General features: G+C 38.6%; 1 protein-coding gene across 2 annotated transcripts in view; it reads left to right on the forward strand.

Moving 5' to 3' along the window:
* The window catches only part of NXPH1 (neurexophilin 1), a 150,442-nt gene extending 135,008 nt beyond the window's left edge, over positions 1-15,434 (forward strand). For both annotated transcript variants that reach the window (XM_054161125.1, XM_054161126.1), the window contains exon 3: positions 14,494-15,434. In XM_054161125.1, coding sequence (XP_054017100.1) covers positions 14,494-15,255 — 762 coding nt within the window. In that variant the 3' untranslated portion in view covers positions 15,256-15,434. The remainder of the gene's footprint in view (positions 1-14,493) is intronic.
* Positions 15,435-17,794: the final 2,360 nt, after the last annotated feature.

Below are 17,794 nucleotides of genomic sequence, written 5' to 3' on the forward strand. Positions count from 1 at the left end.
ATTAATATATGCTTTTTATATGTTTGCTTTCACTATGATATTTTGTCAGAGGAACAAGTCAAATATTTCTCACTGCTGAGGAATGGTGTCCCTGCTCCTGCAGGAAACTGGGATCTCTTAATGCTCTACAAGTGGCTTTCAGACTTCTTCATGACATGGATTCAGTGAGTTCAGCCACAGAACTCACTTCTGAGCTGACTTATTTCCTCTTCAAAGAGCTAGTGGCATTTTCTATCTCAACCTGTTATTGGAGTTAAACTTTTGTGGACATCTTGGATATAGCATTGGGAAGAAAAGTCTAGAGATTTGTACTAACCCATAGTTGTGCAGTTGAATTAGGACATGAGCATTATTTCTTTTTTAGCTTTGCCTTTGCCAAATCTGTTTCAGGGAGAAAGCTCTCTTAGGTCAGTAGCTAGAGATGTTTAGTTTCTAGCACAACCTGACCTGTGGACATTGCAATGATAGTAATAATATATAACACTAACTGTGGGCTTTGAAAGGATGTCTATTCTGCAAATGCATTTAAAAGAAATGCAAGTAAAAATGTCATTCACTCCTTGAAAAATGGAACTGCTAAGCATTTCTATTTAAATTAAATGCTTTTATGAGTTCATTGACTGTTATTTAGCAAGTGTATTATAGTGAAAACATGTTACCTATTGCCTGAGAATGAGGGTTTTATTGCTTTTTCATAGTTATCTTTTGAATCAGTGTTTGGCAGGTAACAAATGAAATTTGCTTGCTAAGGTTAAATTGTTTTGTGCTGCTGCTGCTCAGCCACACAGATATAGAGGATGAGACAATGGAAGAAAGTTATTTGCTTTTTTGGCCAGATGTAGGAATATAATAATATACAGTCATCTTGACCTGTCTTTGAAGAAATGTTTATTCTCTGAAAGGCAAGGAACTTAATTTCTGTCTGAATCACCCCACTGTTCTTGCAGGAGGCTGTGCAGAATTGCAGATAGAATTGGCCCAAGTAATTCAGTGTGGTTAAGGTGGTGATGATCGGAACAGTCTGAGGTCAAAGCAGAATGGACTCCAAGTATCAGTCAGGAAAAAGAAAGGCTTTCTGGAACCTGGTATGAAAAGTTCCTCTTTCTTTATTGATTTTCAACACCACTGGGTTTCCTAACTCATGCAGATTTAAGACCACTAATACCTGATTTGCCCAGAATCCTGAATTTGTTATTCTTTACGTAAACATGCCATTAAATAAATGCTAAAGCCCATACCTATGAGCATTCCAGCCTTTTTTTGTTTTACTATGGTGTCTTTCTTTACATTGCAAAAAACTTCTGGAAACCAGGCTTTGCAGGCTTCCCTTTAAGTCTAAGTCCAGTTTGACAGCCCAGTGTAGTTTTTTATTTTTTTTTTACCTACCTGAGAAGTCCTTGTGGTACAAGGTCAGAATAATAAATTTTATGTTTTTATTCTTTATGTTGGAAAAGTAATATAATGCCATCACTACTTTATTACTCTGCAGTCAGTCTGTTACTATGCAACTTAAAATATTTCAGCCATCAGCACTCCATTATAATTTGCCTTTAAAGACTACATTTCTTCTAGTCACCCTGCCTAGAAGTGCAGTTATGGATCAAGACACTGGAGCTAGTTCTTACGTGAGCTGAAGAGATGGTAAACTGAGAATACACTGTATTTACGCTAGCATAACCAGTGCTTAAGGACTCCAGTATTTCTGTTTATAAGTTGAGTTAATATTTCTTGCTAGTTGGAAATGTTTGGACTTTTTCTGATGACTGTGAAAGTCTCTGAAGGGTTTAAGAAAGTGGTACTCAAGTTCTGGTCAGAAAAAAACCCCAATAAATCTTTCTGTAATTTGAAGGTGCTCAGCAGAAGTCAGCAAGCATAAAAGAATCCCAAATATGTCATCTTACTAGATCCTGAACTATCTTGATTCAACTTGCTTCAGTACATGTGAGTTTAAAGCAGTGTATCAGAACTACTCTGTGTTACAGGCTAGGACTCATGGTTGTCCACAGAAATGCTCACAGCACTGCTCATTATCTTAGAAATCAGTGTGCTGAAGAAATGTTCACATATTTTCTTCCTAAGTTTTTCCTTTCAGTGGGAAAAACTTAGCAACGAATAACCTCCTTCAACTTATGTGTCAATGCCCAAGGGACTCTTAACTCATCTCAATTTAAATTAATGACTTTAATGATAGTACTAGCAATTGGACCATGGCTCTCATGAGCCAGATATTTGCATATGGAATTTGATTAATCCTGCTGGCTATTAATTTTCACTTTTAATTAGGTGTGATACAATTGTAGAAGGAAAATACAAGACTGCTATCAGGAACAGGCAATGTTGATTTTCCATTAAGTAGTCTATTCGGGTTTGTTTGGCTGTGCTATGTTCCCTTGTAACATCTCTTTGGTTCAACTCAGAAATGTACCCTAGATGTACAAACTGGTCTGTTGAGAATCTTAGAATGATAGAATGGATTAGATTGGAAGGGACCTTATAGATCATCTAATCCAACCTTCCTGTCATGGGCAGGAATGTTTCTCAACTACACTTGGCTGCTCAAGGCCTCATCCAACCTGGCCTTGAACATCCCCAGGGAGGAGACATCCACAACCTCCCTGGGCAGCCTATTCAAGAGTCCCTCCACCCTCATACTGAAGAATTTCTTCCTAAGATACAGTTTAAACCTACTCTCTGTCAGCTAAAAACTATTCCCTCTTGTCCTGTCGCTATACACCCTTATGAAAAGTCTCTCTCCAGCCTTCTTGTAGGATACTTTCAGGTACTGGGGGGGAACTCTGAACCCCCCCTGGATTATTCTTGTCTCCAGGCTGAACAACCTCAACTCACTCAGCCTATCCTCGAAGCAAAGAAGTACCATGCTAAATTAATAATACTAGTTTACAAGAGGTAGAAGAAATGGTATACGGTATCCTCTTCCAGTACTCCAACCATTCCTTTTCATTGCATAATAGGACTGTTGTCATCAAGAAGGATTTTTTTGCTGGGTCTTGTAACTATGTAAGATGTGATATCTCCTGCTTTCCAATAGGACAATCTGCATTATTTTGACATCTCTGCACTTTGAGACTATTGCAACATATTTGTGTATGTCATAACCAAGAAAACAACATGCAGCATTTGGCTAGCCCAGCAGAGCTGGTGCCCATGTGCTGCTCACTGCTGAGCAGACCCCTTGTAAGAATTAGTAGACCTCAACAAAACATCAAGAAAATGTCAATAAAAAGTAATTGAGTGTCCTTGCAGTAGCACAGCTGATTAATCTCCCTCTTCCTTACCAGAACAACATTAAAGAAATACACATCTTTCCTCAGAGATGGATTTTAATAGATTTTGATATCCATTGACTGACTGAATGAATGATCAATGCATATGGAACAGACACTGTTAGAAAGCGAATATATTGCTGCTTCTGGCTGAAATGCAAAGAGCAGCAAACCTCCTTTGTGATCACAAGACTTCTGAGAAGTCAGTAGGCATGTCTAGCAAGGGTATAAAGTGAGGGGGGGAGGCATAAAAGTTACCAAGGATATACCAAACTCCAAATGAACCATCTTCCGCTGTGCTTTTAGAGTGCCTTTCCTCCAGCGGTCAGCTGTTTGTAGTAAACGAATAACTCATAATAAACAACAGGCAGTTTTAATGAGAGGAATCTATACATTTGCCATAGAATTTCTTATACTTGTGCAAACATTTTTTTTGACCTCATGAGGATCTTGTGCAGGATCTTCTTTGTGTGGAAATGTACACTCTGCCAACATCAGAGTGAGTTTAACTTTTGCCTTAACAGTGGATGATTGGAAACTCTATATAGAAAGTAAGTAATACTAGCAGGGGGTGTTAACAGCACACAGTAGCTCTGCCCATGATATAGTGCCAGGACATCACACATTTTACTAATTTTTCACCTTCTTCCAAAGGTATGTCTACCTGTATGAAAATGGACCTTTTCTTCACTGCATTATACATAAAGCAAACCAGTCCAAAATTTGATCAAAATGTTGCTCTGTGGCCTTTCGTATAAAATCTAATTTCATGTAATATTGCTTTCTGCATGTATGCAGAAAATGGCAAACCAATATTAATAAAAGAAGGCTCACAGGAATGTGGAATGAGAACAATAGATCCTTGACAAATTTTATTTACCTAGCTAGGCTTTCATTTCAAAGTTAGCAGCATTCCATGATACTGGTATAATACAGGGGTCTTAAAACTCTGTTAGACATTTTTAACCCACTTTAATTTATTCCATTGAAGTTTAATCCCCTGCTGAAGAGAGATGGAGTGAATTTTCCAAAGTCATAATCCACTGAAGTAAAAAATCTTTAATGACAACATAGGCAGCAGGCTTCAAGAGTTTAGTTTAAATTCTTTCTAAAAATGTAAAACGTAGGGCAAGAGTTAATAGGATATTTCATACAGTTATATTTCAAACCCTTTCCAAATCTTTTTAAATTCACTTGCATTGCCACCATTAGAAGTGTTTGGGCTGAATTCCTGCACTTCTAAGGCAAAAAGCAGAAGGCTGTAAAATAGTAATGTGAAGATTTACACAGCATATTGTAACTCGTTTGGTCCTTCAGTTCACAGCCTATTATGCAGGATAGTTTAATGTTTTCTAAATTGAAAGAGAAGTGATATTTTACAAACCAAACACCATCCATTCTGCCTTAACAAGGGAAGAAAATGAAATCAAACTACATAATGCTACACTATGTTCATCCTTCTGCTCCTCCAGAATTTTTACCATTGACTGTAGTAGTGGGTCAGTATTTCACCTGTAAGTTGACTCCAGAAAGTCCATTCATTTCCTGTGTATTCCAAACCCATCATTTTATGCTTGCCCTTGATTACTACCTCTAGAGCTTTCTAGTTCTGGGATTATCTGTAACGCAGACGATACCTCCTTTTTTTTTTATTTATTTTTTTTATCTGAAAGTTTGTCTAGTGACAACCATAAAGTTTTCTAACTTTGCCTGGCCTTCTGAATCCCACAGGAAAAATGTTGTTGCCTTGCTAGGTTTTGGTGAGGCTGATGGGCAAGAAGTTAGGTGACACAAAATGAAGCTGGGAGGTGACTGGTTGAAAGCAAACAGAAGAAGCAGGTTCCTCAGAGAGTCTGAAGCTGTGGTGTGATTACTGGTCACAGGGTGTTTCAGATGCTAGAAGTTTCAGAGAGAAACAAGCAAGTTCTACTAAATGATACTTGTTTAAAGTTCTTAAATTCATAACCATAAATCTAACTGAAGAAGTCCTTGATTTGCAAAGCCTTGAAGATGGGAAAGATTTTCTGGTAGAAGTTGTATATTTCCCTGGTTTTGGATGCCTTGACAAAAAAAAAAATTAAGCTTCAGTCATTGTTGGATATATGGTGCAGGACTAGATAGACTTTTGGTTTGACTTGCTAATGTTCTCAAGTTCTAAATTAAATAGACAAGGACAATCATGCCTTTTTCTCTAGGAGCTACATCTTTGAAGGAAAAAAATGTGATTCCTTCTTTGAAAGTTGAGAGTGACAGCAGTGTCTGTCTTCACCCCTGCTTTCCAGAAAAAGAGTGGAACGTTTCTTAGGGCTGGATTTTCCTCACTCTCTGCCATGGATTTATGGTTTTCATTCTTGATTCAAAGTTCTTGGTTTTCTCCAGCATTTAGAGGAGCCTGGATGTTTAGCTCTGAATCTGTTTTCAACTCTGGAAGTATGTGAAAGGACAGAGGAAGTAATGGGTTCTTACAAAGAGCTGCTGCAGCTGAAAGGGCAGCACTGGCAGAGTGAAGCAGAGAAAAAAGAAGCAAGAAGCAGTTAGGACACTGCTACCAGAAGAATGGTCTCCATAACTACAATCTAAGTCTGCCTCATTTCAAGTGCCTATCTTTAGAAACCTAAATGCTTTTAAAAAGCCTGCTTACTAAACAATTTTTTTTGCAGTCACTAGTGAACAAAGCAGGCTCAAGAAGACTAGTTCTTCAGATCCTAAATACCTGTGAAAATCATTTGTATGATTAAAACCCAAGAGATAACAGCTACATTGTACAAAGCTACACTGTTTGTGAAAGGAAACCTTTGGATGGGAAATTTCCTGAATACAAAAGGAGGAGCAATGCTAGCAAATCTACACACCTTGACGGAGGATTACCACAGCAGTAGCTTGAGTGTGCTTACAGATGTATAGGGAGCAGTAGACCTGAGCGTGACTAAGGCACTTCAGCATGTGCTTAGATAGAGCAATCATTGTCCTACTTCCAGCCTGCTGCCTTTGTGTTCTTTCTGTGGTGTTCTCTCCAGGGGAAACTATGCACCATAGGTCAGATTTTTCTTGTTTATTCTTAGACATCCACAGGAAGAGCATTTACTCAGTCCTTGAAGGTTCATCGACAGCTCATGGAGACAGAAGAGGTACTTCATTCAATCTCTCTGGATTATGATATAAGCTTAGATGAATAGTTTAGACCTAATATCTGCATTCCAGGAGAATGAAGTGATCATTCCCACCCTAGATCTGGGCTGGTACAGAACATGTCATGACTCTTTCCTATAGTGAGGTGTCAGGCTGCCACTTTCTTTCCTCAGTCTTACCATTCACAGGACTTCTGGCAACATCACAACCTAGCCCACAGTCAATATGAATGCAAGGAAGAGCAAGCGAGACTCTAAAGCAAAATTTGATGAGGGAATTCTTAAATATTCTCATTGGAGCACAACGATTGAAGGTGCTTCATCACCTTTGCATTTCCTGAAAACTGAGAGTTGCTGTTTTTCAGACTTATATGTAACAAGTGTCTTACGTTGTGTACAACAACACTGTGCAACTGTAACTTTTGCTAATTAATTTTTCTTTTGCAGAAGAGCACACTGCAATATCGTAATATTTTATGATCAACAACTGTTAGGAGTTATAATGTCTCTAAACAAAGCAGTGTCTCTACTGTTTTATTCAAGCCCTCCCATTTCTGTGGGTACAACTTTTCTGATTAGGCTTTGATTCTTAGATTTTAAATGGAGATCAACTGATGTAGACCCTCTAATTTTAATGATGTTAAATTTCACTGAATTTACATCATCTGACTTGAGCTGAATTTATATGAGCTTCACACCTTGCATAATCTCTGTTGTGAGAAAAAACTCAGGTAGCCACAGTTTCTTTTCAGCAAGGGCCATTCAGAACAAGCACAATAGATTGTAGATTAAACCAGGAAAATTACAGAATTTGAAGCTGATCTGAGCACAGTTGAGAGTATTAAGCTGATTCTTATGAATCCTAAGTTAGGTCTACACAAAAATTGCAGTGACAGTGTATATTAAGTTACATTTCCTAACTTAAATATAGTAAAAGAAAAAATTACCTTCCCTGTGGTGTCTTTTTTTTTCTCTCTGTGTCAAAACCTTGTATATTTTTTTCTAATGCTTAATGAATGACCCCAGTGGTTTTATTTTACAAAATAACATTGAACATTTCTTTTTCTATAGTCAGTAATGAAATTCCATATGAATTCTTCAGGGCTCTGTGGAAGGAGCTGTTCAATATATTTGTAAATGACTTGGGAAAGGTGAGTGATAAAGTTTGCTGGTGTCAAAATATTTTTGGAGGGGAAAAGATAAGAACCAACAATAAGGAATGGCAGAAAGATTTTATCAGAAATAAAGAGGTTGTAAATTAAGGAATTAAAATCTGTGGTGGTAAATATAATGTGAAACACACAGGGAATAAAAAGTATAACCCATCTTCACATATAAATAGGATTAAGACTTTAGGATTATGACAGTTCCATACAATCATCACTTCAGTGCTCACTAGTGATGAAAAGCAAGTAAAATATTATATATTAGTAGAGAAAAAAAAAGTGAACAAGTAATAAAAGCCTGTTTGCCACCATTCAAGACCATGGCTCTACCACATCTTGAATACTGTGTACCATTCAGATCTCCTCATCTTGAAGACTGAACTGGGAGCAGAACTGAGCAGGCTGCAGAGAAGGAGAAAATGGAAATTCAAATTGTACAGAATTGTTTCTATACAAGGAATTGTTTTTTAACCACGCAGCTGGTACTCAAGGCTATAAAATTGATCAGTGTTTATTTGCTGCTATGAATAGCTGAAGTATGTACTGGTGGGCTAGATGTAAGCTTTTTATGTAGCTAGAAATAATTTTTTCCACACATTGTAAGAAAAAAATAATAAAAAAGTAAAGTGTAGCAGCAAAGAAATGTAAAAAGGAAGATGGGAAAATTGGCTAGAGACTGAATTTTCCATTTGAAGAACAAAGGGTTCTCCAAAGAAGGCAGCAGGAGCCAGGTTCAAAACCAACTCTAAGTGGGAATAGGGCTGTGGGGCGCACTGCTGAAGGATATTGTGCAGGTTAAAAGTTTACAAAGGGTCAGAGTGGACAAATGCACAGAAGAGCAGTTTACTGAGAGTTACTGAAGTGGAAAATACAGAAACAATAACTACCAGAGGAAACTAAAAGTATTTGACAACTGGGAAGAAATTGAGAGACTATCATATACTTACCATGTTCTTGTTCTTCTCCAGGCATCTCCTCTAGCTGTTATTTGAGACAGGATGTGTTTCTAAATGAGTCTTTGGGTTGATTCTGCTTAGCTGCTTTTGTGTTCTCGTTTGACACAGCAGATCAGGATTTATTGTTCCATTTGTCAGGTTCATCTGAGTCTGCATTTATTGTTTTTTTTGGATTGGCCAATCCACATCCTTATTCTTTTCATGTCATGTAGCAAAAAAACTTGTAAGTTAAAAGCAGAGAGGTCTGCTTCTATGAAATATTAATGTGTGGTTTTCCACGTTTGTCCTCCCTTTCTGAATTGTCAGTCTGTAACAAGTACAAGTCTTTCATCCTGGTTTACTACCCCCACTCTGTTAGAATCATATCTCCATTAACTTTCATTCTCAGTTTCTTTGTTTATGGTCACATTCATGTAGAGTACCGGCTTCGATTAATCTGGATGTTATTCACTGAATAAAACATTTCCATGCCGCTAGTAACTTCCTACAGACAGGCATGGGAAGAAAAAATGATCAAAGTAGAACGATTAGGTACATCCAGATTTTCCTCCACCCATTGAATTAATAGATTAATACGAGGAAACTGGATGCAGCTAAAAGACTGCAAGTGCTGTCCTGCCTCGATAATTGCCCATCTTACAGTTATGTCCATCAGTACATTCTTACCCATGCTGTTTCTGCGAGATCTGATTGAGGAAAGAAAATTCTGAGTTCTTTCATAGTGAGCTTATGCAAGCACAGTGCTGTCAAATTCTTGCAGGGCTATGCCAGCAAGAAGGATCTTGGGTTTGATTAGTTATTTACCTGAAGAGAGAAATTTTCTACCTTGAGTATTAGATTGTTTGTTTACATTTTCATTTGCCCTCAAGTAGTCACACATTCAGTGGAATAAATACATAATTTCTAAATCAATGCTATAATTACAGGTAATGAACTCTAATAGGGCTGGAATAAAAGGAAAAGTGTGAGAAATCAAGAGGCATTATGTACCTCTTTGAATTTATCAGTCTTAAATTAACATTAATATACCTATGGCTGATTTTACACTGAAAAGAAGCTTTCATGACATCCTGAGATCCCTTTCCATCTTTGTTTTTTTCTGCTTCCAATGTTCAGGTTTGACCTGACAAAGCATTGAGGGCTCAGCGTCTTGAAAGAAAGCTCCAAATTTTTTGAGACAAATAAACTGCCTGTTCTGTAGGGAGTTCTAAATGAACTGCAAATAGTCATTAAAACACATTTAATGATGTTAAATGCTGTATTTAAAAAACGCTCACCCTCAAAATGGAGGGTATAGAATAACTGGTATATTCTGTGTTAATGGAGCAAAAATAATGAATTGCAGATAAGTTCCTTTGTCTTTTTTAATGACACTTTAGGCTATTGTGCTCAGTGGAACCACTGTCTTTACTCCTTCCCAGAAGCAGAAGAAATGGAATAGCATTTCATCATTCATTGGAAAAGAATTATCAGGCAGTCAGCTCCTTGTATCCTTTTTTATCAGAAACTTTACTAGGTAGTGGAAATTTGTACTTTCCATTAAGAGTACAAGACCAGAACCAAAGGTCAGTCTGCCATGTGTACTGAGTGCTTTCCCACTGACATTTCTAGCATTGGATAAGCATTTCTAAATCTTTTTGTTCCTTGCTATTGTTCTATATGAACACTTCTAACATCATAATCCCTCCTAGCTATACAGTCATGGAGGCCCTGTCCCTGGAGATATTCAAAGTGGGGCTCAATGGGCTCCAAGAGGCTTGCTCTAGTTGAGAATGCCCCTGCTTACTGCAGGCGGGGTTGGACTGGATGACTTTTAGGGGTCCCTTCTGGCTCAGCCCATACTATGATGCTACTCAACCCTTTTGCAGCTGTAATGGTGCTGTGCATTATTGCTGGTGGATAGTTAAGCACCACAAAGCTGCCCATCACTTCTCTCCCTTCCCCAGTGGGACGGGAAGAGCAAGGAAGAATAAGAGCAAGAAAAGTTGGAGGTCAAGGTAAAAAACCAAAGTTTAATAAATGAAGGATAAGTGGAAGAAGAGAGAAGAAAAAACAACTGATGCAAAGGTAACACCACTTCCCTTGAGTAGCCTGGCACCCAGACAGTTCCTGAGCAGAAGATGCCCCCTCCCTCAAGCCCCTCTTCTTCCTTTTCTAAGAATGATGGAATATCTTAGGTTAGTTCAGGTCACCTGCTCTGCAGTGTCTCCTCCCAGCTTAGTGCAAATCTCTTTATCTTTTCACTTCAAGGGCTGAGAGAGAGGTCTTGATACCATGTAAACACTTCTCAGCAAGAGACAAGATCTTGATTCTCTGCTAATACTGCTCAGCAAGATCTAGAACATGAGTGTGTTACTAGCGTTTGGGTTAAAAATCTAAACCACAGCACCATATGAGCTGCTATGAAGAAAAGGAACTCTGTCCTGGCCAGGTCCACTCCAATGGGCCAAACTTTTCAGTGTTTTGTCTAGGAATGGCACTTGGGTTTGGGAAAGAAGACAACTCTGGTTGTAGTGAACAAATTGATAAAGTAGAGCATGCAAGTTTCTTAATTGTGTGTGAATGTACTCAAGGAGGAGGACAACAAAGCCACCATAGAATTTGGGCTGCTTGGTATTTTGGCTCTCCATTAGCTTCTGTTCTAAAAATGTTTAAACATAGCACTTTGTGACATAGTTTAGTGATAATGGTAGTGTTGAGTTGACAGTTTGACTTGGTGATCTTGAAGGTCTTAATGATTCTATGATTTCAAACTAGTTTTTTTTCCCCTTTCTTTCATTTTTTCTTCCATGCAATAGTATGCCTCAGTTTTCACACTAAGTGCAAAATCTCATGGATTTGCATTGAGTTTTCCTGCATTTTATTGCAGCCTTGTGATGGAAAGAAGAGAGGTGGATGAAAATAGTGGATTATTTCATGTGAAAATAGCTGCTGCAGTTGCACAAATTGCCTTACACAGCAATGCTCTGTGTTATTAGGTGTGTGTCTGAGGAGATGCTGCTTTCTATAGTATGGAGTATTCTAACAGTATATTTAAAAACCATTTAGCTGATTTCACATTGGTGAAGATCAATGAATTCTAGACCTTTTAAAATTAACCCTTGTGGGCTCTTGTTTCTATTTATTTGTTTGTTTATTGTATTGATTAAACCTTGTAGAGGTAGCTATTACAGTGGGCCTCACTGGGAGACTCTTGGGAGGCTTCTGGGTGCACTGGCAGGTTTATTTGAGTGCTGAGAGGAGGTTACCGGGAACACTGGGAACCACTGGTGCTTACACAGACACTTGACTAGGTGAGGGTAGGCTCAGACCTTTAATTACTGTTACAGCCAGTAACCCACACTGAAAATCACAAGCAGAGGTCTAGGGGCTAATGGCATGACTACAAGTCTTTCAGGTATTACAGAAGTGATGACAGTAGTAGTCAATTTATTGGTTAGATCAGGTGTGAAGCAGTGTGGTATGCACAGAATCCTGAATGACCCATTTCCATGAAATATACTGGCTTTCAGAAAACCACATGTATTGAATCTGTCAGCAACCATTAAAAAAAAAATACCTCCTTCCTTTTCTGGGTGTTCGGTTTTGTACATCTGCAAAAACCAGACACCTTCTCTTTAAAAGGTTTTTATACTGCTACATCTTGTTACACAGAACTTGTAGTGTAATCCTGTGAAATGTAAATCACTGGGTTCAGGAAGGAAAACAAAGGAAAAACAAGCTGTGAGCAAAGAAAATACAGTGGTAAGCAATCTGTATCCTACCTACAGATTGCAGGTATAGTAACTCTGCTATCTAACTGCTTAGATTCATAGCAGGTTGACAGATTCATGCTAGACAGGCACATTTTTCCTTTTAACCACATTTCTTCTCTTATTTTGCACTCCTTCCCCATATGCCACAGCAAAATTATATTCTGAGTCTCTTCCTCTCTCCCTGTGACATCTTCATTGCTGCTTCATTAACCAGTGCACCATCAGTGCATTTCATTACAGCTTCTCTCCTGGCTCACTGTGTTGATGCTAAGATGCAGCTACAAATTGGCTCTCAAACTGCTAGTCTGTGTTTTAATCCTTCTTTCTAGTGAAAAGAAGTGGAAGTAATCTCCTTGGCAAAATCCTAAATAAACCCCATATTTTATCTATTACCCTAAGTGGCCCACCAGCCTGGAATGCACTGGGGAATTATAGTGTGGGATGTGACAGATTTATTTACCTATTTGTTTATTGTAAAAGGCTGGGGGCATACCTCCTACCTGATCAGTGTATTAAGACAATTTAGACTGATTTTATGTCTGAGGTTTCAACTGACCTTGAAAAAGTACTGGAGTTAATGAAAGCATGCTTCAATTCCATGATTGTTAGGAAATGAAAAGGCCATGCTGTGATAGATATCCTCCGTGACATATTCCTCCAGTTGTACCAGTAGGGAGGAGACATGATTTAAATACTAGCTGGTTTCCAATGGATTTCCTGGGTTGAGAATACACTCAGTTCATTTTTAAGTGAGGAGAAAGATATAACTGCAAGTACGATAGAAGCGCATAAATCATGATAGAAGCCAGAACACAGAGGAATAAAATGGGCATATTCAGAATCTCCTGTCTAGCCATGAAAAGGGAAATAAGAAATTGATGACCTCTTCAGAGCAGTTAAAATGTTAAAAAATGTGGCAGTGTGCCTGCTGTGAATTTTTAGGGGGAATGGGACTAAGGGTGGTGTTGCTCCCTTTCCACCCAGCCGCTGCCCCCTGCCAGTTGCAGCCCTCCCTGCTATGCTGTCAGAGCTCTCCACCAGTGCTGCATGTTAGACAGCTGTGAGGCTGCATCTGTTCCCTGTTTTCCACATAATTAAAGCAAAGAGAAAAAAAATTATATAAACAAGACAAATTGCTCTGACATTAAATTATGTGAAGAACTATGTCTGAAGTTTTATGATTTTGTAGGACCTTGGTGCACAATTTGTGTCTTTTCTAAAGATGAGATTTTGCAGGGGGTTTGTTATTACTACCTTTAAATTGGTGGCCCTATTTTGCATGTAAACAGTTAAGTGTCTTTCTGTCTTGCACAGATCACATTGTGCCCTGGGAAAGAAGATGTGAATAAAGAAGGGAAGTGGGAAAGGAGAAATGTGTGTCATACTAGATACAGACATGGCAAATCAGTAGCTAATCTGTAAGGGACTACATGAAAAGATTGTGACTGACTCCCTTGCATTAATTGAGGTACAGCAAACAGTATGTACAGCTGTCGACACAAAACTCATTAAAAATTGTCATTATTCTATTAGCCATAGTTGTGACTGAAGGGCCCAGTCAAGAATACAGACCAATGTGTACTCATAAAAGGAGTAGGGAAATGTTATTATTACTATTAGATTTAAAATGACAGGGACTTTGAGTATGGTCAGGCTGGCACCACTAAGACAGCACCCTGAGAGCAGCCTCCAGGGAAGGCAAAAATAAATGAATGTAACTGATGGTGGAAGACTGTTACTTCAGAGAGAACATTCAAGCCAGAGTACTTCACTCTCAGGTGAGAAATGGCCAGTGAAAACCTTACATACAGACTGAAGGATGACATGGTTGTATACTTCAGTCTTTGCAGTACTTCGTTACATACTCATCACTTGCAGGCATCACAACAGAAGTAGATTTCAGGGTGAAGAATAATGTGATTGGCTGGGATTAAATCTGAAGGCTGGTGTAAAAGACTGGAAAAGGAGAATTAAGTAAGAATTACTTGGAAAGAAGAGGAAAGTAGATGTTTCTGGTTTGTATTACTGCATAAGAGAGAGGTAATTTGATTTTCTCCAAGAGACAAAAAAGAAATCCAATCCCTATGATTTTGAAATGTGATCATTTTGTTCTCAGGTGGGAATGATGGGTTTTGTATGATATATCTCAATATATCCTTTCTTTCTTCTTCCTTTTCTCCCCTCCCCCTGCCCCCCCCACCCAGGTTACCTGTGCAAATTTAACAAATGGAGGAAAAACAGAACTCCTAAAATCAGGGAGCTCCAAATCCACACTAAAGCATATATGGACAGAAAGTAGCAAGGACTTGTCCATCAGCCGACTGCTGTCACAGACTTTTCGCGGAAAGGAAAACGATACAGATTTGGACCTGCGATACGATGCCCCAGAAACTTATTCTGAGCAAGATCTCTGGGACTGGCTGAGGAACTCCACAGACCTGCAAGAGCCTCGGCCCAGAGCAAAGAGACGGCCCATCGTCAAGACTGGGAAATTTAAGAAAATGTTTGGCTGGGGCGATTTTCATTCCAACATCAAGACTGTGAAGCTCAATCTGCTAATAACGGGGAAAATCGTTGACCACGGCAATGGGACGTTTAGCGTTTACTTCAGGCATAACTCCACTGGTCAAGGGAATGTATCTGTGAGCCTAGTGCCCCCTACAAAAATAGTGGAATTTGACTTGGCACAACAGACGGTGATTGATGCCAAAGATTCCAAGTCCTTTAACTGTCGAATCGAGTATGAAAAGGTTGACAAGGCTACCAAGAACACACTCTGCAACTATGACCCTTCAAAAACCTGTTATCAGGAGCAGACCCAGAGCCACGTGTCATGGCTCTGCTCCAAGCCCTTTAAAGTAATCTGTATTTACATTTCATTTTATAGTACAGATTATAAACTAGTACAGAAGGTGTGTCCTGATTACAACTACCACAGTGACACGCCCTACTTCCCGTCAGGGTGAGGACCAACATGTGTCTGAGACTGAAGCCTGGGGAATAAAAGAGGTGTATGACAGGGCTGTAACCTCAAGGAGGAAGGCCACATCTATTGCCTGGAATGTGTCTACCTGCTGCTGCTGCTGCTGATGTCAAATGGCTGCAAATATGTTAGCGGAAAACTAATGTAATTTTGGGTTGGGTTTTTTTTGTTTGTTGGTTTGGTTTGGGTTTTTTCCTTCCCAGTCAGCTCCATGTATCAATCTAGTTGTAAACCACTATGGATTTGAAATAAAACCATACACATACACAGAGACACACACTCTTTTCAGCTCACATCTATTGAGATTCCTGTTAAGAGAGCTTTCGTTGTCTGGTATCTAAGGGTTAAGGATAACCTATCATCAAACAAAAAGGATTAACTAGACAGAGAATGGTTTCTAACGCAGACTGTTATGGAAATCTCTTTGAAAGTCCTTTGAGTACATGCCAATCAATAATCCCCACTCATGCATTATACTGCTTGGAGTAGCTGTACTGGTAAATAATACTGTAGGAGTAAGTACTTGTTAAAATGGGAAAAATGTGTGTCTAGAGTTCAGTATTCCTTATTATATGAACACAGCAAAGCATTGTGACTTTTATCCAGCATACAGTAGGCACATTCGAGGTGGTGTTAGGTGGCTCTTTTTCCATGGAGCAATCCTGTTACTAGTAAAGATGGGCAAACATTTGGAATTTACATGTGGGCAGACATTCTGGTTTCATGTTTCTCTGACTCTTTAAGCTCTGATTCTTTAAACCTGGGTGAATTTAGGCCACCTAAGCTACTTAAAACCTCCCCAACTGATCTCTAACAAGGAAAATGCCTGGTGGAGAACATGTAAGTTATAAGTGGCTGTCTTATCTTTATTACAGAATATTGTAACAAATTCAATATCCTAGTCTTCATTTGTATGAATGGTTTGTATTGTACATAATTTAACCAGTGTTATTTGAGCTGCTTATTAATATTAACTTGTAATTGTCTCTCTGCTTGTTATTGGTTAAAAGCAATCAAGGAAATGAGGAATCCATTTATCAATGTAGCTGTAAACTCCATGAAAAGACAGAACTATGTACAAAGCATTTATTCAGCTAAAGTATTGTTGAAAGCTATACATATACAACATTACAGTCTGTCTGTATTTAGCTATTTTATTTCCAGAGGAGAAAAAAAAAAGAAAGAAAAAAAAAAAAAGAGCTGTACATAAAAATAAAAAATCTTAAAGTTGAGTTTCAATATGTACTGTGTAGATAGTGGTTTAAATGGTCCTGACCAGCGGATACCCTCCCAAGTTTGACATGGTTTTCAATCCTGTCTCTTTGTAGATGAACATCTAGATGCATCTATCTATAAGTCTGGGTGTGTGCATGTTTGTGTGTGCATAGGTACATGTGTGTGTGTCTGCAAATCCATGTAGGCATATATGTAGAATACAGAAAAATTACTCAAGCCCTGTTCTTAGCCAGCAGAAATTATTACTGAAGGGTCTTGCTAAGCTGAGTGGAAGGTCCAACTCAGATAAGAAATTAGAGGAGCAGGGCTTTGTTTAAAATGTTATTTAGAAGTGGGGAAACATGGAGCCACTCTGTATACACAGGCCTGTCTTTGCCTTAATCCTAGCCTCCTCTGAGGTAGTGATCTCTCTTTATGGAACGAAGAGATCCCTTTTTGTGTGCAAGGGAATTTTCTTCCTAGAAACAAAAAGCTCATAGCTTTTATATACTTTCTTTTTTTTCTTTTTCCCCCTGCCCTGTGTGTGTATGTGTGTGTACAGTGCCATACCTTACTCTTAATATCCATATCACCAGTAGCTATAACAAGTCAATGCCTAAGAGAAGGCTGCCCAAAGAAGAACTCAGTATTTAATGTCATGTCTTTCAGAATTATCATTCCTGGCAATGCTTTCTTTCCAGTTGCATCCTCACTGCCAGGTTCTGTGCTCTTGTGTCCAAGCTGTGAATGAAGATATGGGTCAGCTTCCAACTATGGACAGCGTCATGAACAGCTTCTCCAAATCCCAATAAACACTCCACTGATGTTTCAACAAGGGAGAAGTTTGAAACAACTTCTAGTTGTGGACCTTTGTTGCTGAAATGTGCAGAACCTAAATGAGAACAAAACAAAGCAAATGGATAACATTATTGAGAAGTAAATGTTTTCCCATTGATGTTTGCATAGGAGAGGAGACTTCCATGTTATTATTGCTTTGGCTTCTTCAAACAGATATCCTTGTGGGAATTTCTTCATTATATGTGACATTTCCCAGGACAAATAGACTCTGGCCCCTGTGTAGATTTGGAGAAATAAATTGTCCAAGCCATACAGTCCAGATTCTGATCTCATTCAGAAACATGCTGAGATGGTTTTTATTAATGTTATATTTCTTTGACAGGAATCGTGATTATACTGCTAATGTTTCCTCATTGATGCTCTATGGAAAGTAACTGCTCTGAATATAAAACAAAATTTGTGCAATGACCAAAAGTGAAATCTTTGGCTCTGTTAAAGTCAGTGGGAAT

Source organism: Dryobates pubescens, chromosome 4 (genome assembly GCF_014839835.1).
Source record: "Dryobates pubescens isolate bDryPub1 chromosome 4, bDryPub1.pri, whole genome shotgun sequence".
Lineage (NCBI taxonomy): Eukaryota > Metazoa > Chordata > Aves > Piciformes > Picidae > Dryobates > Dryobates pubescens.